This window comes from Hakea prostrata, chromosome 2, assembly GCF_041222555.1.
Source record: "Hakea prostrata isolate BN-2017 chromosome 2, UWA_Hpros_2, whole genome shotgun sequence".
NCBI classification, from domain to species: Eukaryota; Viridiplantae; Streptophyta; class Magnoliopsida; order Proteales; family Proteaceae; genus Hakea; species Hakea prostrata.
The window spans coordinates 49,563,976-49,582,592 of NC_142601.1; the positions used below are offsets into that span (position 1 = coordinate 49,563,976).

Consider the following 18,617-nt stretch of genomic DNA (forward strand, 5'->3'; position numbering starts at 1 on the left):
AACACAATGGAAATGTTATTTTTGCCTAAAACTTTAAACCAAAGTGATGTTCTTGCTTTGCACATGCCCAACTAAATGCAGACGAAACTAGAAGTCTAGAACATGCGGTTTCACAAATGTAAATATGGATATTATGCAAGAGATACTAAACTTTTTATTAAAATGCAACAACGAATACAAGAACAATTAGAATTCAATATACAAGTAGAAGTGTAGAACTCAATACTCGGTTTGAAAATTACAATGAATAAACTACATAACGGTAACCCACGGTGTTCAAAATATACTATTTTCATGCCCATTGAACAATGATCTAACATGCATTTTCAAAAAATTTAGTTTAGAGAGAAGAATGGTATACCTCAAGGATGAAAAACTCCTAAATCAACTGAAATGAGGCTCAAGCTAGGCACACATTTGCCGGCAAAACAATTCAAGACAACCAACATGGAGCCAAAACCAGGTGAACCAACAATGGACCAGGCTAGCTTCAGCCAACCCATTCAATTTAAAGGGTCTTTTAGAAGGCCAAAAATATGCCCAAAACACTGTTCATGTGAACAGTATCACAGCTCATTATTTGTCCTATTAGGAAAGTTCCATAGAGGATTTGTGGGCCCAAAATCATATTGCCTGAAAATTTTATTCTTGGGAGATTTAGGACCTTATCTTAGTTTCGATTTGGTAATTTATAATTTTAATTAGTTTATATTTTCATAAGATTCTATTATCATAGTTACTATGATATTAGTTTCTATTTTTAGTCAAGAAGTTTCTATTTCTTGAAAAGCTATAACTAGGCTCTCACATTGCAATAAAAAGGAGATCCTGAAGAAAGAAGACGACAACTTGAAGCTTTAGCATTGGGTGTTTGTAGCCCCCCTTCCTCTCTCTCTCCTATGAGTGTTCATCTCTTTCTTCCCTTCTTCAGATCTAATTCTTCTCAGATTTTCCTTTCTTTCCCTTATCTTCTTTATCCTTCTTTCTTCTCTATTCCATCCTTCATTACAAGATCCACACAAGAATAATAAGATCCATCCAAGAAAGCAAGAGATTTGAGGTAAAAATGATTAGAATCCAAATTTGAGGTCAAATTCCGCCCTTCCCCTCTCTCGTCCAAAATAATTTCATCGAAATGTACTTTTTAAAAGCAAATTTATAGAGCCTGCCCCCAAGATTTTCAATTTATCTTCGCAAAATGTTGTTCATTTCAATTTCTCTTTGGAATTTCATATCACCAAGGTCAAGATTTCTGAAATTTGGTGAAATTTCGCAAGATTCTGTACCATGGTTGCCTGTAGGAAAGCCCTTGGCCATTACCGACCGCTTTAGGCTGTCATGCCATGGAGCTGCTATATGTATCATCGCCTTCCAATCGGCTCTATCCAAGGGCATACTTGATACAAGACCTAGTTATGCATGTCTTTCCACACCACTTTCCCTAGGTTCATTTTAGGTCTACCCATGGCTCTATTAGTACCTTTAATCTAAATCAAATCAATCATTGGATCATCCAAAGGTATCCATTGAACATGACCATGCCACCTCAAACACTTTTTCATATATTGTCATGTATTAGAGCTATTCCCAAATCAGCAACAATGCAATCATTCCTTACTTTTTCCTCGATAGTTTTGTCACACTTAAATCCTCTTCTATTCTACATTCTGTTTATATGTATGATGCTCCTTATTTCCCAACGTTCTGTACCATACATGTTGAAGTTAAAATAAACTGTGCAACAAATCCAAAAATATTATATTAAATCCACATCAATCCTAATCGTAATTATCATGGCATCAAAGTGACCTAAGGGGTTGGAACTTGGAAGGACTGACCCCAAATGCAATGCAGCCGAAGCAACTTAAGTTATCAAGGAGCCTGGACATCAGATGGGTCAACAATTGTGACCCTAACCTACAAATTAAGAATCATATCCTTTCAGGGGTTTTACCCTAAGCAGAAAAATATAACATATGAGACATGTGAAGAAACTCTACCAAGAAATTCTAGCCACCAAATACTCACGCCTTTGACCCTTCACATTTCATAGATCATAAGTGAATATGAGAACACTAATTAGGCAGCGTATTCATTGCCAAATTACATTAGCAAACGTCTGAAGGGCTAAATAAATATAAAAATTGGAAGATTTTGAAGTTGAAGAAAAGTAGTAGTAGTGAGTGCAAAATAGGTAAATTACCAACTTAAATGCAGAGCCACTTGAGAATTCAGTGTCCCAAGATCAGTCAAATACAAACAAGCAGCCGAATAGTGACATGCAGCCAGAACCATAAGCAAAGAACATATTAAAAGGGCAGAGAGGGTTGTAGCTATTTTTCAGAACAAAGCAGAATAGCGTGAGAGAAACACTGAAAATTAAATGGAAGGCACAAGGACCCAGCAATTGAGAAGAAGCTCATGTACAATAAAGAAAGAAAAATCCATACCCTTCTGGAGTAAACCCCGGAAATTGAAGTCTACTAAAGAAAGAACAGAAAACTCGAAACGGTCAACAAGGGAATCAAGAAAGAAAAGGCAAAGTGCAAACGTCCTATTACCTAAAATGTTTTCTCAGGGGAGATGGAAATGCAACAGTCAGAGCTCGATTCAGAGCCAAAGCTGATGGAATGTCAAGAGGGCAACGAGCAAGCCACTAAGACTGAGGGGATCGACACATTAGAGACCAGATAGACGCTTTGGACCGAACGCAGTCGGTTTCTTAAAATTGGCGCCAGGCTTTGTTCCTCGATAATGAGTAAATGAAATCCCGGATTTGTTTCTTGCCTGCCCGGATTTGGACTCATAGGTACGGATTCTGTACTCCCCTGGCCCACTACCATCATAATAAGCCCCCAATTTAGAGTCCCAGACCACTCTTGACCGCGAAGAATTACAGGGTCTATAGGGTTAGTGTGAAGAATCCGGATCATCTCCCCGTCGGGAGAGCACAAGACCACAAAAACCAGTTGGTGAAATTTTTTTTTTTCTTTTTTCCAAAAAGTGTTTTTCACCGTGAGCCCCACTGATCTTTGTGGTCAGGAAGCATCAGGGGATGATCTTTGTGGCATGACAAAGTGCTCTCCGTCAGGGTCATTGATCCAGATTCAGTGTGATGAAGTTTTTATTTTATATATTTTATTACTTTTAACTTATAGGCCCCATATAATTTATGGTTGTAATGCCATCAGACCGTTAGGGGAAATAATCCACACTCTCACCAATTCGCTCTACCTGGAATTGTTTGAAAGTCATAGGAGGGCAACCAAGTGTAAACATTGCACCCACAAACCATCACAAGATTCTTTATTGGCATAACCAACATCTCCTACACATGGAGCTAAATGCAATATCATGTAGGCTACAAAGGGCAACATATCATGGGTACCCACAAATACATGTCCAATTTGATTCACATCTTGCAATTCAAATCATCATTGGGAGCATGCAATGCCCATGGCAGCAAGAGGTATTGTTGAAGATATTTTTGATATCAAACTAGGATTTCATCCGTTTATATTTATACATCATGTAAGAAAATCCAACTCACTTGTGCCTTACCAATCTTCCCCTAGATCTAGCTCGACTTGTTCACCAGGATGCTAGTTGGAAACGCTAACAACGCTTGTAATTTTTTTTTCTATTTTTTCCCAGTTTAATATAAAGCACCTTTCACAAAAAAAAAAAAAAAAAAAAAAAAAAAACAACAACAACAACAACTCCTAATAGAGAGGTTATGGCACATGTGAAACCCGCAAAAAAAAATTATAATAATAATAATAATAATTTGAGTCTGCCTTCCGAATCATCACTATTGTCACCCTTCCATGCCTGTGTGTGGGAAGAGATCGTGTTAGGCTAAAGGATCAAAGCCATTTGGTTGGAATTCCTTGGGTCAGTGGCCATACCGCGAGTTGTCTCATGCCATAAATAAACCCGGCCAAGAATTACTGGGACACATCCCCCCACAACCGCGGGGGACCGCCCAGGTCACACAGGCGCACAGGCCCAACATGTACATAACGGGACATGGGTCTATAAATTTTCGCAAATTGACAGTAAAAATAAACTAGAAACTAAATAAACTAAAGTAGTAAATGTTATAGATACCGACGAATCAAGATTTAAATTTTTTAATACACTACCGGATCTGTGATGAGAGGGCCAAGATACTTGGATTTCTTACCTTTTAGCAAACCTTCTATTCATTGTATGGAATTTTATCTAGTCCATTTCATTGTCAAAAATGGACCATCCATTTCTTTGTAGATATATGGACATGTGTCTCAACATTACATCAAATGGTTGAAATCTATTATAAATTACATCAAAGAGTTGTGATTAAATTAAAAAAAAAAAAAAATGATGTGACTTGTAAATGAACCTCAACCTTTTGATGTGAAGTTGAGACACATCACACATCTACAAGGAAATAACGATTATTAATCCGCAATTGTAGATTCATGAGCTGAGAATACACATCCACTACAATATATTCATGAGCTGAGAATACAACCGTTGAATCTATCTTTTGTCATAGCGTCTTCTGAAAATAACCACGTAAATATCTGCATGACAACAAACAAAAATATTCTTTATATTACCATACAAAAAAAAATAATGACTCACATTTAATCATGGAAAGAAATTTCGGCAATTCACCGAAATTTCGGCGAAATTCGCCAGTTTCGCCCCTGGCGAAACGAAACCAGGGGGCGAAACGAGATATGTAGAATATCTGCGATATTTCAGAAACTTTATTTTTTTTAATTTTTTTATTTGTGATTTTATGTTATTTCTTGCACTTTTTAGGCGATTTCTCTCGCGATTCTATCACAATCTTACCAATTCTATCCCAATGATTCAATACTCAAAATTTAATGTGCTAATAATTAGGAGGACAATCTACATACAATAATTTATAAATAGGAAGACATTCTATAGCAAAATCTTCAAGATTAATGAGCAATCTTACCAACTATATTCAATTAATCTAGTCCTCAAAAGTCAACATGCCAAATGTGGTTAGGAAATAGTATATACATGAAATAATTTATGGAAACAATTTAAATTATGAAGGGATTTTGTAATAGAATCGTCGGTTAATCATTCCAACAATCCAACTATATCCGAATGATTCAGGCCTTAGAAGGTAACACGTTAAATGTGGTTAGGCAGGAGATTTAAATGAAAATATTTATAGAAAATAATTTAAATTTACCACATATTTGCATCAAATTTGGGTTCAAAATGATCAAAAATACCCTTGAAACTCGTGGGCAAAAATTACCGAAAGTAAACATGCCAAATGTGATTAGGGAAGAATGTATTCATGAAATAATTTATGGAAACAATTTAAATTATTAATGAATTGTAATATAATCTTCAGAGTGAATGGATAATCATTCCAATTATGTCTGAATGATATAGGCCTCAAAAAGTAACATGTTAAATGTGGCTAGGTAGGAGAATTTAAATAGAATAATTTTTAGGAAATAATTCAAATTTACCACATATTTGCATTAGATTAGGATAAGCATCAAATTTACCAAAATTATTGAATAAAAATACCCAAAAATAATAGGTGAAATTTTCTATATGGGGGTGAAAAATCTCGACGAGATTTCGTCAGTTCGCCCGGTTAGCCGGGTAGTGAACCGGGCGATATTTCCGAACTTCCGTTCCCTGCTTTTAATCTCATGATGGGAACCGATTGGAAACATGTTCACTAGTTGAAAGCGTAAGACCATGATGACTTTTCGTACCATCTTATATCCATACCCAACAACCATGCTCTTTAAACATTTTTTTGTCTCTTACACATATAGTTGATTATATAAGTGAGAGAAAACGTTGCTTGCTCGCGCGGAGCAGACTTCAGAATCAAAATTTCCCCTATGTGATTATATGGAAAAAGAAATTTTTTGGGTGTAAACCTACAAATCATGACTGCTCAAAGTCTCTCCTCAAGGCTGTGGGCCTACATCTCCATCCCCTCTGCCATGCCTGTATCTCCCCATCCTCACTGTGTGAACAAATAGAATTGACAGAGAATGCATCCTTTGTATGGGAAGTTGTGATCTCATATTTACATAAGAAAAAGGTAGGTAAGAGCATGAGAAACAGAAGTTAAGGCTGAAACAAGTTAGTAAGTTACAACATATATAAGGTTTACCTCCTACCAGATTCCATTTCATCTAATGTCCTTGATTCCAACACAGCCGATGGTGAGCAAGAATCATGTACACCAAGTGATGCTGGTAATTCATTGTTTCTTTGATTTCCCTGTTGATGAGCAGCCTCTCCCTCCATTCCCTGCACATGGTCTGCATTTGCAACATTATAACAGGAATCTGATTGCTCCAACCTCTGAAAATGTTCACATGGCCCCCAGCCTGCAACCCAGAAGATGAACAACCAAGTCAAGATAAGCAGAATTTAGAGACAGATTGTTGTCAAGACTTAGGATGAGCAAGACAGACAAGCCACATCTTCATGGAGGGCTTCTCCCCGATGCTGCTAATTCTATTTGTTATTGTTCAAGTCATCTAGAATCAGCACTACATTACAACCATTTTCACTTCGACAGAACCAGCAGTGTGATCATTGGATGGAAAAGAGTGCGGTTGCCTGACAGGAAGACACATTGCAGGAATGGAGAGAGAGACAGGTATAGAAATTTTTTTATTTTTTATTTTTATTTTTGTAGGGGGGGGGGGTGTATAATAAAGAGAAGGCTTTGTGATGCCAAAGGGAAGTGATTTTCTTTAACATTGGTAATCTAATAGGAAAGAATACTAAAACAAAGTATGGTAAAAGAGTAGGTTAAATTTTGGTACCTGAAAACATCCAAAAGTAAGTGAGTGTCTGTGTGTATGTGCGTCTCTGTGTTAAGTAAAAGCTTGTAAATCTTTTTTTATTTATTTATTTTTTATTTTTCCCTTCAAAGATAAAACCTTTGTTTCCAGTTAGGAGAATCCTACCATTCCACATAAATGCTGCATTGAATATTGCACTAACTGTCAACTTTTTGGAAATCCTTTTAAACCTACAATAACTTTTAAGAATAAAACAACCGGACACACCCAAAATGACATTAGAAGAAGTGGTGAGAAAGGATATGCAAAGCTAGGCCTCGTATCTAGCATGGTCTCAAAATAAAACTGATTGGAAGGCAAGAGTCCATGTAACCAACCCCATTTAATTGAGATAAGGCTTCTTCTTGTTGTTGAATTAGACAATAGGGAATTAAAAAAGTTTACAACTTCTTAGTCCAACAATTTGGTGACAAGAAGATGCACCTTATAATTACTTTATTTTATCTTAATTAGCCTGTCAAACTGGATGGCAAGACCATTAAACAACGACATGCAAGGCTAGGAGGCTAGGACAACCAGAACACCAATCTGTTCTAAAAGTATCGCTTCTATTAAAGCAGAGGGGTAAAAGATCCAACTTCAGCAGTAGTGGGCATTCTCCAAAAAGCAACTAAGGTGATGCTATTTATAAATATTAAAGTTGAAGAAGTGGATAAACAATCTAATGGTTTTTTTTTTTTCCTTTTCCTTTTTGGCAAAGTATCATCAGAACTACTAATTAACTCACTTCCCTACGTTCTAGAAGATTAATTGCAAGAAATTCTTTAAACTACAAGCTCGTTTGTGGACTGAAGGCACTTATAACAGTGGCCATCTACGATTAGAATGGCATGAAAAGAATGGCATGAAAAATGTGTAAACTGTGACTTGGATTTTTTTTTAATGCTTCTTAAGACAGATAGAATGGATATAATAATAATTATCTATGGATTTGGGACGATATGAAATGCTTCTACATTCTAGAAATAAGTGAATAGACCCCCCCCCCACCCCCAAAGAAAAAAAATTTACAGTGAAAATAAATACTATAGGAAAACTAAACATAAAACTAGTGAATTCTTTTTAAAATATGGATAGAACTCTAGAACATAAACTACTGACAGGAAAACAGAAACACAGCAAGAATGTTACCTTCATTACGAGATGGTGGTGGGAAGAGCTGTAGGTAGCAAACTGTTGCCACTATGAGGCCTGTAGGAATAAAGTACACAAGATGATAAGTCAAGTTCAAAGATAGTCTAGCCAGCTTCAGCAACAACCAAGTGATAAACCCTACTAGGACAAACCTAAAAGGGCTCCAGCAAAAACATCCTGCCACCTGTGCTGATAATCATTCATTAGAGAAATACCCACAAGAGATGCCACAAGTAGAGGAAGAAAAACAATGCATATTTTTGCCACCTGACCCAAACAATCAAAATTCTTTATCTTTCCTGATAGGTACAATGACAAAAACCCTAAACCTGCAAAAGACCCTGCATTAGACATTAGAGGTATTCATGAGTCATTATATCCTGGAAATTGAATAGGCCAAAAACAATGATGGATTTTAGAAAAAGTAGTATATCCCAGTCCAATTATACTCCATAAGCTTCTCTTTCTCTTTTTCTTTTTCTTCTTTTTTTTTTTCTTTCTTTCTTTCTTTTTTTTGGTGTGTTGGGGGGTTTAGGATTTGGGATGGGGATGGGGGGGTGGGGTAACTGAGGAGCAATATTAGTCACCTATTTAATGCTTAGTAAATCCCATTAACCTAATATGAATTTCTCTAAACATTATATGCATGACGAACAATGTGAATGAAGAAAGAATCAGCAAGTACTAAACTTCCTTATATGCTTGCTCCCACTCAAAAGTTCCCTTCAGTGCACAATTTATTATGTTCATCCCAAACCAAAAAAAAAAACAAGAACAGATACAACTAAATGCTACTTACATGAAGTATGGCCACTAGGGAAACTCTTGTGTCCTTCCCTTACATCTTTGGTCTTCCCATGACAAACTACAGCACCCAAACTATCATAAACCTAGCAATCAAATACCAAAACATTTGTTCAACAAGTATAAGAGTGAGAACTAAAATGAAAAACTACCATGAAGTTAAAACAATGATAGCTTGAAGAACTTGAAGAATCAGCTGAGCATACTTCCTTCCCATCAGGAAAGCAACGCCAAAAGAAATCAGGTCGTGGCCAACCAACTGCATTTTTTATTGCCTCGGTGATAACTGCCACCAACAATATGGAGAATAGAAGTCCTGGTCTTGCACAAAACATTACACAATCAGATCAATCTTAAAGTGTATTTTCTTTAGATTATAATATGTAAAAATAAAAGTATACATACCTAGTATGCCATGATGGAGATCATACACATCTCTCCTATAAAAGTAGAAGACGAGGAAAATGGCTATGGGCAAAAAAACTGCGTAAATCTGGTTATAATGAAACAAAAGGCTCATCAACTTAGGTAGCTTACATATCAGAAGGCATAGTTATACTACATTCTTCTACTTAGAAGGACATACAGCACCATATAGAATATGTAACTTACAGGCACAACCCATACAGGCACAGTAACATCTTTCAGTGGATATTTGAGGCCAGAAATCATATCCTTGCCCACGAAACGGTTAAATGGATGAATGATATAGAGAACAATCTCTATCACTCCAAGAAGTATCAGTATAAGCCAATCACATTTGTGTGACTTGGCAACCAGAACTCCATGGGGTCTGACAGAGTGACCACCAGCTTGGACCTCCATTTTTTTTCTGCCAAGACAAAAATAACATCGTGGAAAAATTTGATTGGCCAGAATTAAAATAATAAGCACAAACTGCTACCCTCATACCAAGTAAAACTGCACCAATAATATTGGGCACTAAAAAATATAAGATATGTATTAGTTGTATTCCAAATTAGAGCTTAATTGAAATCAATTTGATTATAAAATACCAAATATCTGAGAACTAAAACTGGCTGAAGCCCACCTACCTTAAAATTCAAGCTACAAGCATGAATTGAGAAAGCTTTGCAGGGTTTGGTGGTTGGATCTAAGGAACAGACCTGGACCAATCCAATATATTACGGAAATTTGTATTTGCAGGTTTGCAGCGGCAAGCCAAAAAAAGGAGATGACAATCATAATGGCAATAGCACAATTGTCACCTAGGGGCACCAAAACACACTTTGCCAGTTTGGGACATTGCATTCAGCTAAATTTCTCTTACAAGGTTGTAGTGTTTCCTCAGAAACAGATTGGCAGCATTATTCTATGTTCTGAGCAAGGCTGCTCAGGAGCAGCTTGACCATTTTATGCTTGCAAATCATTTAGCTGTGACCCATTGCCAGCAATATCACGTCATGGTCCAACTTCAACAGCACACCTTTCGGAATTCTCTGTGATAATTGGTCTTGAACTTCAAGACCAAAAAACAGCTTTGTAGCCACCTGGTTCCAAGATGACTGAGCCAGTCAGAGCTCGTGAATACCCAAGCAACTGCTTGTTGGAGATGTTCCTAACAGACAACATGAATATTATCTTTGTCCTTAGGATACAAATGACGTAGGGATATTATCTATCTCTTTCCAGGAAGTTAATTAGCTCAAATCAGTCAAGCATTATTCCAACTAATTGGTGTCAACAATTAGAATCCTGTTGTTCAATTCAATCCAGGAAGAAGCCATATTTGTTGATAATCCTAATGTGTCCTGTGTCCATCTTTCTTTTCTCCAGTTCTGCAGAAGTTGCGTAACAAAATTCACAAGATATTCCAATTGTAGATAACAGAGCAGAACAGGGGAAAGCCAAACTCAAAATACTTAAAAATGAGACGGTTTATAACACATAAAGAAGGATCATATCCCTTAAGGATTAAAACCCAGAAACAGAAATTATGAAGAAGGAACAGAAAAGTAAAAGAGCATATGAAAACAACGAATAACAGGAAAAAAAAGCAAGTAAAACACGGATCCTGTTACCTGAAGCTTTCCGAGGGAGATTGGGAATCGCTGCTTTCAAAGTTCAAATCCAAGAGAGTACAGTAGCTCAAATGGGCCCAATAGCAAGGTGTCAAGAACTGCAATGCAACAAACAACCCAGAGAGACGAGGTGAGGGAACAGGTGGGGAAGACGGGCCGCGGGAGAGGGCGACACGACTTCCACATTTGAAAGCCAAATACGGTTGTCAGTTCAAATTTGGCGCCAGGTGGTACCTGGATCTTCGGTCAACTTCAACTCCAGGTCCCAAGGGGCCAAGAGCCCAAGACCCACCATCTGAGTGCTGATGGTGAGAGAATATGAATGAAAGGTGAGGCACCGAGACCCATCGGGCATGGGGTAGGATTCTATACTTTTTCCCATTTGATGCAGTCGGTGGGCTTTCTGTTAATCAAATACTTCAATGCTTTGCGTCGTTATCCAGTAATGAAAGCTACAGAGACTTGCCCTAGAAATTAAAAAGGAAAAGAATTAGCTACAGAGGATATCGTCTTTGTCTTTAGTGAAAATATGAATGAAAGGGGACGCACGCCCATGGCCCATGAGGCAGGAATCTACCTTTGCCCATGTAAATGCAGTCGTTGGGCTTTTGTAAATCAAATGATTCAAATGCCTTGCGCCGATATACATTTTAATGAAAGCTACAGAAACTTGCCCCGAAGGAAAAAATAAAAAGGGTAAGGAGAAAATCTATACTGGATAATTGGAGACCTGTAAACAGATCAGGTTTGGCTCGAATTTACTAGTATTCGAATTCAAATGTAATTAGCAAAACAACTATTCGAATCCCATGCAAATTTAGAAAGGGCATCTAAATTTGAATTCAAAACTTTATCAGATGTTTGATAATAATCTAATCCAATTATTGATTTGTGATTGTCATTTTTTTATTTTTTATTTTCAATTTCGAATTTCCATTTACTGACTGGTTTCCGAATCCAATTATCAGTCTTTTTTTAGAGAAAATAATGTTTAATAATTCGCTCCAACCGGATAATTTTCAAATCCGATTATAATCCTCTTCAAGGGGAAAAAAATGCTGAATATTTTGCTCTATCCATAAATTATCCGATAAGCAATTATCTAAATTTGAATCGGTTGGTCACCCGACAAATATGGATATTTTTTTGTAGAAAAATTTTGGATACGGACGTCCTTAAACGAATACGAATGCAAATTTTAAGGCTAATTTCGGCTATCTATTTACAGGTCTAGATAATCGTCTTCATCAATCTTTCTCAATGTCAGATATAAAAGAAAATATGTGGTCCACCAGAACCGCATGAAAGGTATTTTTAGTATTCCATCCATTCTAGTTGTAGGTTTCTATGATCAGGGCTACAACAGGGTGGATTGGGTCAAACTTCTTGAAACCCTTAACTTGAATACTTTAGTCTAGCCTTGATCATGATCTTCATCTTGTAGGATCAGGCTAGGTTGGGCCAAATTAGACATTTAACATTGACCTTGTTATTAAATGGTATCCCTCATTTTGATCCTCATCTTCATCCAATCTTGATCCTAATTTGGGTTTACGAAATAAAAGGGTTTAGAGTCGGGTGGAACTGTGGAAGCAAGTGCTTTATTTGTAAATTTATAAAATCTTAAACCTTTGAATATAAATATAAAAATATATAAAATTATAAAATTTTTTTTTTTTAAACTACAAGTTTTTGTTCAACTTGTCCTTATTAAATCATTTTTTGAAATCACAGGGAGTCATATGCAAGAGAAAACTTACTTAAATCCGATTAAAAGTGACATGAACCAAACTTCAAGGATAAATGAAAATTACCCTTTATTATAAAACTACTCCTCTTGAAAAGATAGAAGTGCTAGAAGGAACATAGGGTTGTGGTTGTGTTTGTGTTTGTGTTTGTTCTATTCATCTTCTTTATTGTGAAAACCATATAACATTAACAGTATCCACCTTGAGTGTGTTTAGCTATAAGTATCAGGCAAGCTTACCTCCACCACATATGGTGCTAGTGATTCCAGGCTTAAAAAGAAAATTCCTTAAACGAGTCTCTCAAACACTTGTTGTGGAGACATAAAAAATATTCGAAATATAACCATTTATTTTTTATTATCCTTTTCGGATAGAGATAAGAAAGCATTATGCTTGTCAATACATTAGATGACGTATCCAACTCATGTTTTGTACCTGGTCGATGAAGCCAAACAACTTGTGAGTAAGAGCAGGGCAAGCATTTGGTTTGGTCAGGAGAGCTCAAATCAATGTTCGCAGTAAATTTCTTTTAAGTTTTTGATATATTTTTATACATTTTTGGTGTGCCAAATAAATTTATAATTTTTTTTCCCTTTAACTTTCACTTTGTAGGAGAAAAAAAATTTATATTTAGATTTCAATTGAATTGTAAATTTGATAAAGCTTATAGGGTAGGGATACGGGAGGTTTTATACCCAACCAACGTTAGACCCGAGTGGGGTTAAACGCGATAATCAGTTGGGACCTTCACCGACTAACTTAGGAAGAGCGTCACTTATGCTGGTAGATAGAAAATCAACTACAAGGATGATTAAGCGGGATAGACAACAAGGGAGCGTAGTCAAGGGAGATATGACGGCTTTCATCGGAAAAATCTGTCCAACACTGAAAAGGTAACACATACACTATTTAAACAATGACTCACTCCTCCGGTAAGCAACCAATACACTCTGAATATAATCTTGTGTAACTATTGCACAAGATCTTAAGTTGTTCACTATCGGACTTAGCCATTGGAGGAGGCTGCTCGGCATACTAGCCGGCCCGCGTCTAACCTTTCTTGCATGACTCATCATCTCTGGAACTCGAAGGAGCTTAGTCGGCATTTGAATAATAACTAAGACGCATCCAGGTTGATTCGGACTAAGAATAAAGAATCGTATAATGAGATCAATAGGCCAATGTCCCATAATTATGAGGTTAAGAGTTCGAATTTCCTAGTGAGTTAGTGGTAAAGCGCTGTATATATGATATATATCATTTTGTATACTTAGGCTCTATTTACTAAAACTCTCGACTCAAACTTTCAAATCTAATACCCAAAAATTCCAAACTTTCACCATTGCTTCTCCCTCGATAGTTTTAAATTTCAAGATATCCCTTGATTTTTTTCAGCCCAACTGATTTATTTCTTTCGGGTTGAGCCGGTTCAACCTTTATTCCAACTTTGTCAAAGATGATAGAACATAAACTTTAAAGGGTTTGTTTTTTTACATGAATCCAGAGATTTCAAATCTCTAGATTCATGAACGTGTCTTCTTGATTTAAAAGAGTTAATTCAACCATCATCTTCATTTAAAGCACGTGAATCTGTAGATTTATGGGTGGGAATTCGAAAATGGGGTTCTTTTGAAATCTAATGGTAGATTTGGGGTGGGAAAGGGGAAGCTAATATACATTTACACATTCCCACCCCAGCATTTTAAAATCACGTTGATCAAATAGTTGGGTTTAGGTTGAATCCATGATTTCACTTCCACAACCAAACATCCTCCCCCCCCCCCCCCTTACCCACCGCAACAAATAAATTTTATAAATTATGACTCAATAGATTTGAAGTCTATAAATTTGAAATCTTTAGATATTTGAAATCTCCAGACTCATGTAACCAAACAGGCCCTTAAACAGTTTGAATTTTTTTATTGATCAGTCCAAGCTCATCTACTCGCTGAATTGTGTCTTCTTGTTTTAAAAGAGTTAATTTAACCATCATCTTCATTTAAATTGCACCAAGTCTGCTCTATCAAGTTTGGTAATCCCCTGTACAAAAACTAAGGTTAGGTCTAATTGGGATCTTCACTGAGATGTCTAACTTGGTCTCGACCGATCTACATAATGGTAGCCAGCATTCCTATATGATGTATACACCCTCGTAATTTTTCAAGAGAAAAAACAATTCGAACTTAAAGCAAAATAAAATCAAGAACATTTAACTTTGAATGGCGAAGGATAGAACTTTAATTTAAATCCAATTTGCCAACAAGATATAAGACCTCTCAAGCATGAAAGAAGGCTAGATAGTCAGAGAGAGTATTATTTTATTTTATTTTCTGTGGTAGAGAAATAGACGCGTATTTGAGAAAATACGGTGGTTCAACTAAATAATTTGAACCAATTGATATTAACCGTCTTAACTCAAAAGAAATAAACCAGTTCCATTAACAATTAAGAAATAGCTTAGGAGTTTAAAAATACCAAAAAATAAGGAGAGATGAAAATTAAGATTACTATGAGAATTAGACGTGAAAGTTTGAATAAGAAAATTTTAATACATACTGCTTATGTATATGATAGGAAATTTGAACATATAATAATTATACAGAGGTTGGTATCAATACCTTTTTTTTCTTTCAAAATTGGTATCAATTACATCACCTACATAGAAACAAACAAATGCCTGTGGAAATTTGAGGGTATGGTATGATTTTAAGTGGGGAATATGTGGATCAAGTAATAGATTAGAATATATTCTATTATATTTTTTTGAGTATAAATTCTTAAAACATAAATTATAAACAAGAAGGAGGATACAAAGAGGGGTACCTAATTGGTCACTGCTTATATTCTCAATTCCCATGGAATATTTATGAACTAAATAATCATTGATTTTCTTAAAAAATTATAAGCAATCGGTTCACATGAATTATTTACTTTTTAAGCAAGTGGATACAAAAGAATGAGTCCGGATCCTCTACTCATATGGAGAAGAATTAATTATAATCCATAAATGTGAATGTTTGACAAGTGTCTTATTTAAAAAACATGATATTGATTTTTAGAAAATTAACAGAAATATAAAGTACATCTAATAACAAAAATGCATGTTTAACAATGGTAGTGAAATGGAATCATATTTTTGAAAGAAAAATTAATGTGGAGCATTCACTCATGTAAATTAAAATTAATTCATTTCTATATGAATGGAAGATTCAAAGTCCAAAAAAATTTACTAAGAAAATGTGAAAAGCAATATGATTCTTTTTTTATTTTTATTTTTTGTAAAATATGATTCCATCTCAGAAGAGAAGAGACGAAGTATCTTACACTCGTAGCCTATGACTTCAAAAAGATTCTTGATGCTATCACTGTAGGGAACAATCTAACATGTCATAATTCAATTTTTTTTTTGGTTAGGTTCTTAAAAAAGAATTCATGAAAATAATGATTTTGTATATTTTCTTCTTGTTTAGCACAATGGATTAAAAAATGAAGCGAAGATGTCAAATGATCTTTTGTAGACCCTATGATATCTTTGTGTCCTTTGTAGATTTGCTTCAGGGACAAGTGATATGATTTGAAAATTTTGTCAAAACCAAAAAAAAAAAAAAAAAAACTTAAAATTTCAAAGTGTAAATTCTTTTTTTCTTTTTCAAGAATTAAAAAATAATTCCATTAAACAAAGTAGTTTAAGCCAGAGATTCGGACCAATAAGGAAACATCAACCATAAATAAAAATGAGACATTCCACTATGATTTAGAAAAAGAAAAATGGCGAGTTTTCAGTGTTAGGAATAAAATTAAAATAAACATAAGTGAAGTCCAAAAACTAAACTTTGACTCATCCAATCAAGCGATAAGTAATATCCCTGTGGTGCTTAGGCAATCCGAATGTATTTGGTTGTTTGAAACACCAAAAGATTTGCTAAGATGAAGACCATCCCTAATTGCAAAAAACTCCATGATTGTAATTGAACTCCCTAACCCTAAGCCATCATTGCATTAGGCAACAACAAAGCCTCCTACAACATCCCATAATATGCCAAAGCTCCCGGGGGCCGGGAGGTTTTCGGCTCCTACCCTTGTGCAGAGTGTTCGCGACCTCCAGTGCACATTGGGAGCTCCACCATTGCACGCCCTTCATCACCATCATAGAGTTGAAAATAATCAACACCCTCCATTGGAGAAATCATGATAGATGGTTGTTGGTTTTCCACATACAAGGGTCTAAAAGAGGTGTGAAATATATCTATACAAATAAAAGCAAAGTGATTCATGGTGTAAAGCACTAAAGCATCAATATCACGAAATAAGGATTTGTTTATAATATTCCATATATACCAAGTCAAAGCACTCCATATTTGATTTCTTCTATTCATATCATCATAACCCTTAAATTTTACTTGAATGAATTCCATCAAATCATGAAAGATGTGAGCCACAAAAATTTGTTGTATCAATCCTTAATGGCGAAAGTTCTCTACATCTTTTTGCATGGGGACACCCAAAAACAAAACAAAGCATGATAAACAGTTTCTAAATCATCACCACAAATTAAATAAATTGGAGCAAGAGATACTTGTATACCTATTGCAATTGCCCCATGAGAAGTTCTCCAAAAAAAATGTTCAATTTTTGGAAGAATAAGAATATTGCCAAATTTTACTCCAAAAAATAAAAGAGAAAGATAAGGAAGCAATGTTATCTTGATTGTCAGCCATAGTAAGACATTGATAATATGTTGATCTAACAATGAAATTGCCATTTTTTGTCTTGTCCCATATTCAAGAGTCATGAGTCTCTATAGAGTGGAAAGGGATACCTAAGATGGCATCCACTTCTAGAGGAGTGAAAAGAGACCTAAGTAGAGGAATATCCCATCGTAAATTCTTCCAATAAATCAAATCCTGAACCCAAGACAACCCTTGGATGTAGGGGAAGGGGAAGGGGGGGGGGGGCTACTAATTCCATTGAAAGAGAGATTTGGCAACCAAGGGTCCCTATAAATGTTTGTTTGAGCCCCATTTCCCACCTGTCAAATTAGCCTTTGTCTAAAAATATCCCTATCAGTTAGACTACTTCGCCAACCCCAAAAACAATAAGATGGTGTCCTACATTCAAGGAAAGGTGTATTTTTTATATACTTTGCATGTATGATTTGGTCCATAATGAATTAGGGTTTGTTAGAAGTCTCCAACTTTGCTTAGCCAAAAAAGCTTTATTAAAGCAATGAGTATCTTTGAAACCTAGGCCACCCATCCATTTTTTATTTGCAAAAGTTTCTCACTTAACCTAAAAAATAATAAAGCAATGAGTATCTCTGAAACCTAGGCCACCCTCCCTTTTTTTCTTTGCACAAAGTTTCACTTAACCTAAAAAATAAATTTTCCATTATTAGCCTTCCACCAAAATTGACAATTTTTTTGATTAATCTGTTTACACAATTCATTTGAGATTTAGAAGCAAGACATGACATATATAGGAGAGCAAAAAGCAACAGCCTTTATAAGTATTTTTATTTTTTGTATTGATGCTTTTTCAATACTGGAAATGCAATGCGATCCACAAAGGTTGAATCCAAGACCTCTCCATTGAAAAATATAGATCTTGTACCACTTAACCAACACTGCATTGACACTTATAAGTACTTTCTTACCCGTAGGGAATAGAAGCTTACCTATCCAATCAACTAATCTAAAAACAAGTCTCAGAAGGACGAAAGAAAATGCTTGAATTTTAGATTTGTCTAATAGATGAAGGAAGACTCAAAAAGATTAGAATAATTCTCCACATTTTTTCACAAGAAAAAAATTGTATTTATAATTGTACATCAAGGTGCAAGAAGTACAATTTGTATTACCTACACTCTCTTTCAATCTCGGAAAATATTTTAACTCATAAACAAAAATTAAAATTCGAAATATTAATTATCAATTCTAATTTGAAAATTAGATTTGAAAACAACTTTAAGAGATAATGTATATTATTGATTTATTTTGAAAATAAAAATTCAC

At 35.4% G+C, this 18,617-nt stretch overlaps 2 protein-coding genes across 8 annotated transcripts in view; both read right to left on the minus strand.

Moving 5' to 3' along the window:
- The window catches only part of LOC149024651 (putative lipid phosphate phosphatase 3, chloroplastic), a 37,151-nt gene extending 34,344 nt beyond the window's left edge, over positions 1–2,807 (minus strand). For 2 of the 7 annotated variants that reach the window (XM_089144874.1, XM_089144876.1), the window contains exons 1-2: positions 2,562–2,807; positions 2,204–2,222 (exon numbers count right to left, since the gene is read on the minus strand). The gene's annotated coding sequence lies outside the window, so the exon portion shown is untranslated. Of the gene's footprint in view, positions 1–2,203; positions 2,223–2,450 lie in introns of all 7 variants that reach the window. The other 5 variants (XM_089144875.1, XM_089144877.1, XM_089144873.1 and 2 more) reach the window with 4 other exon arrangements.
- A 3,302-nt stretch (positions 2,808–6,109) lies between these two features.
- LOC149024652 (lipid phosphate phosphatase 2-like) lies at positions 6,110–9,644 on the minus strand. Its single transcript, XM_089142975.1, has 7 exons — positions 9,429–9,644; positions 9,222–9,309; positions 9,023–9,132; positions 8,812–8,902; positions 8,165–8,353; positions 8,010–8,069; positions 6,110–6,395 (listed from the first exon to the last, which is right to left on the minus strand). The coding sequence occupies exons 1-7, from the start codon at positions 9,639–9,641 to the stop codon at positions 6,172–6,174; spliced, it is 975 nt and encodes a 324-aa protein (XP_088999101.1). The 5' UTR covers positions 9,642–9,644; the 3' UTR covers positions 6,110–6,171.
- Between the last annotated feature and the right edge of the window lie 8,973 nt (positions 9,645–18,617).

Excerpts from the sequence above, each read along its gene's own strand:
- LOC149024652 (XM_089142975.1), bottom strand. The coding sequence starts at position 9,641 with ATGGAGGTCCAAGCTGGTGGTCACTCTGTCAGACCCCATGGAGTTCTG. Across the intron at positions 8,070-8,164 it reads TTTTGCTGGAGCCCTTTTAG|GCCTCATAGTGGCAACAGTT; the intron begins GTTTGTCCTAGT and ends TTATTCCTACAG. Across the intron at positions 6,396-8,009 it reads ACCACCATCTCGTAATGAAG|GCTGGGGGCCATGTGAACAT; the intron begins GTAACATTCTTG and ends TCTGGGTTGCAG.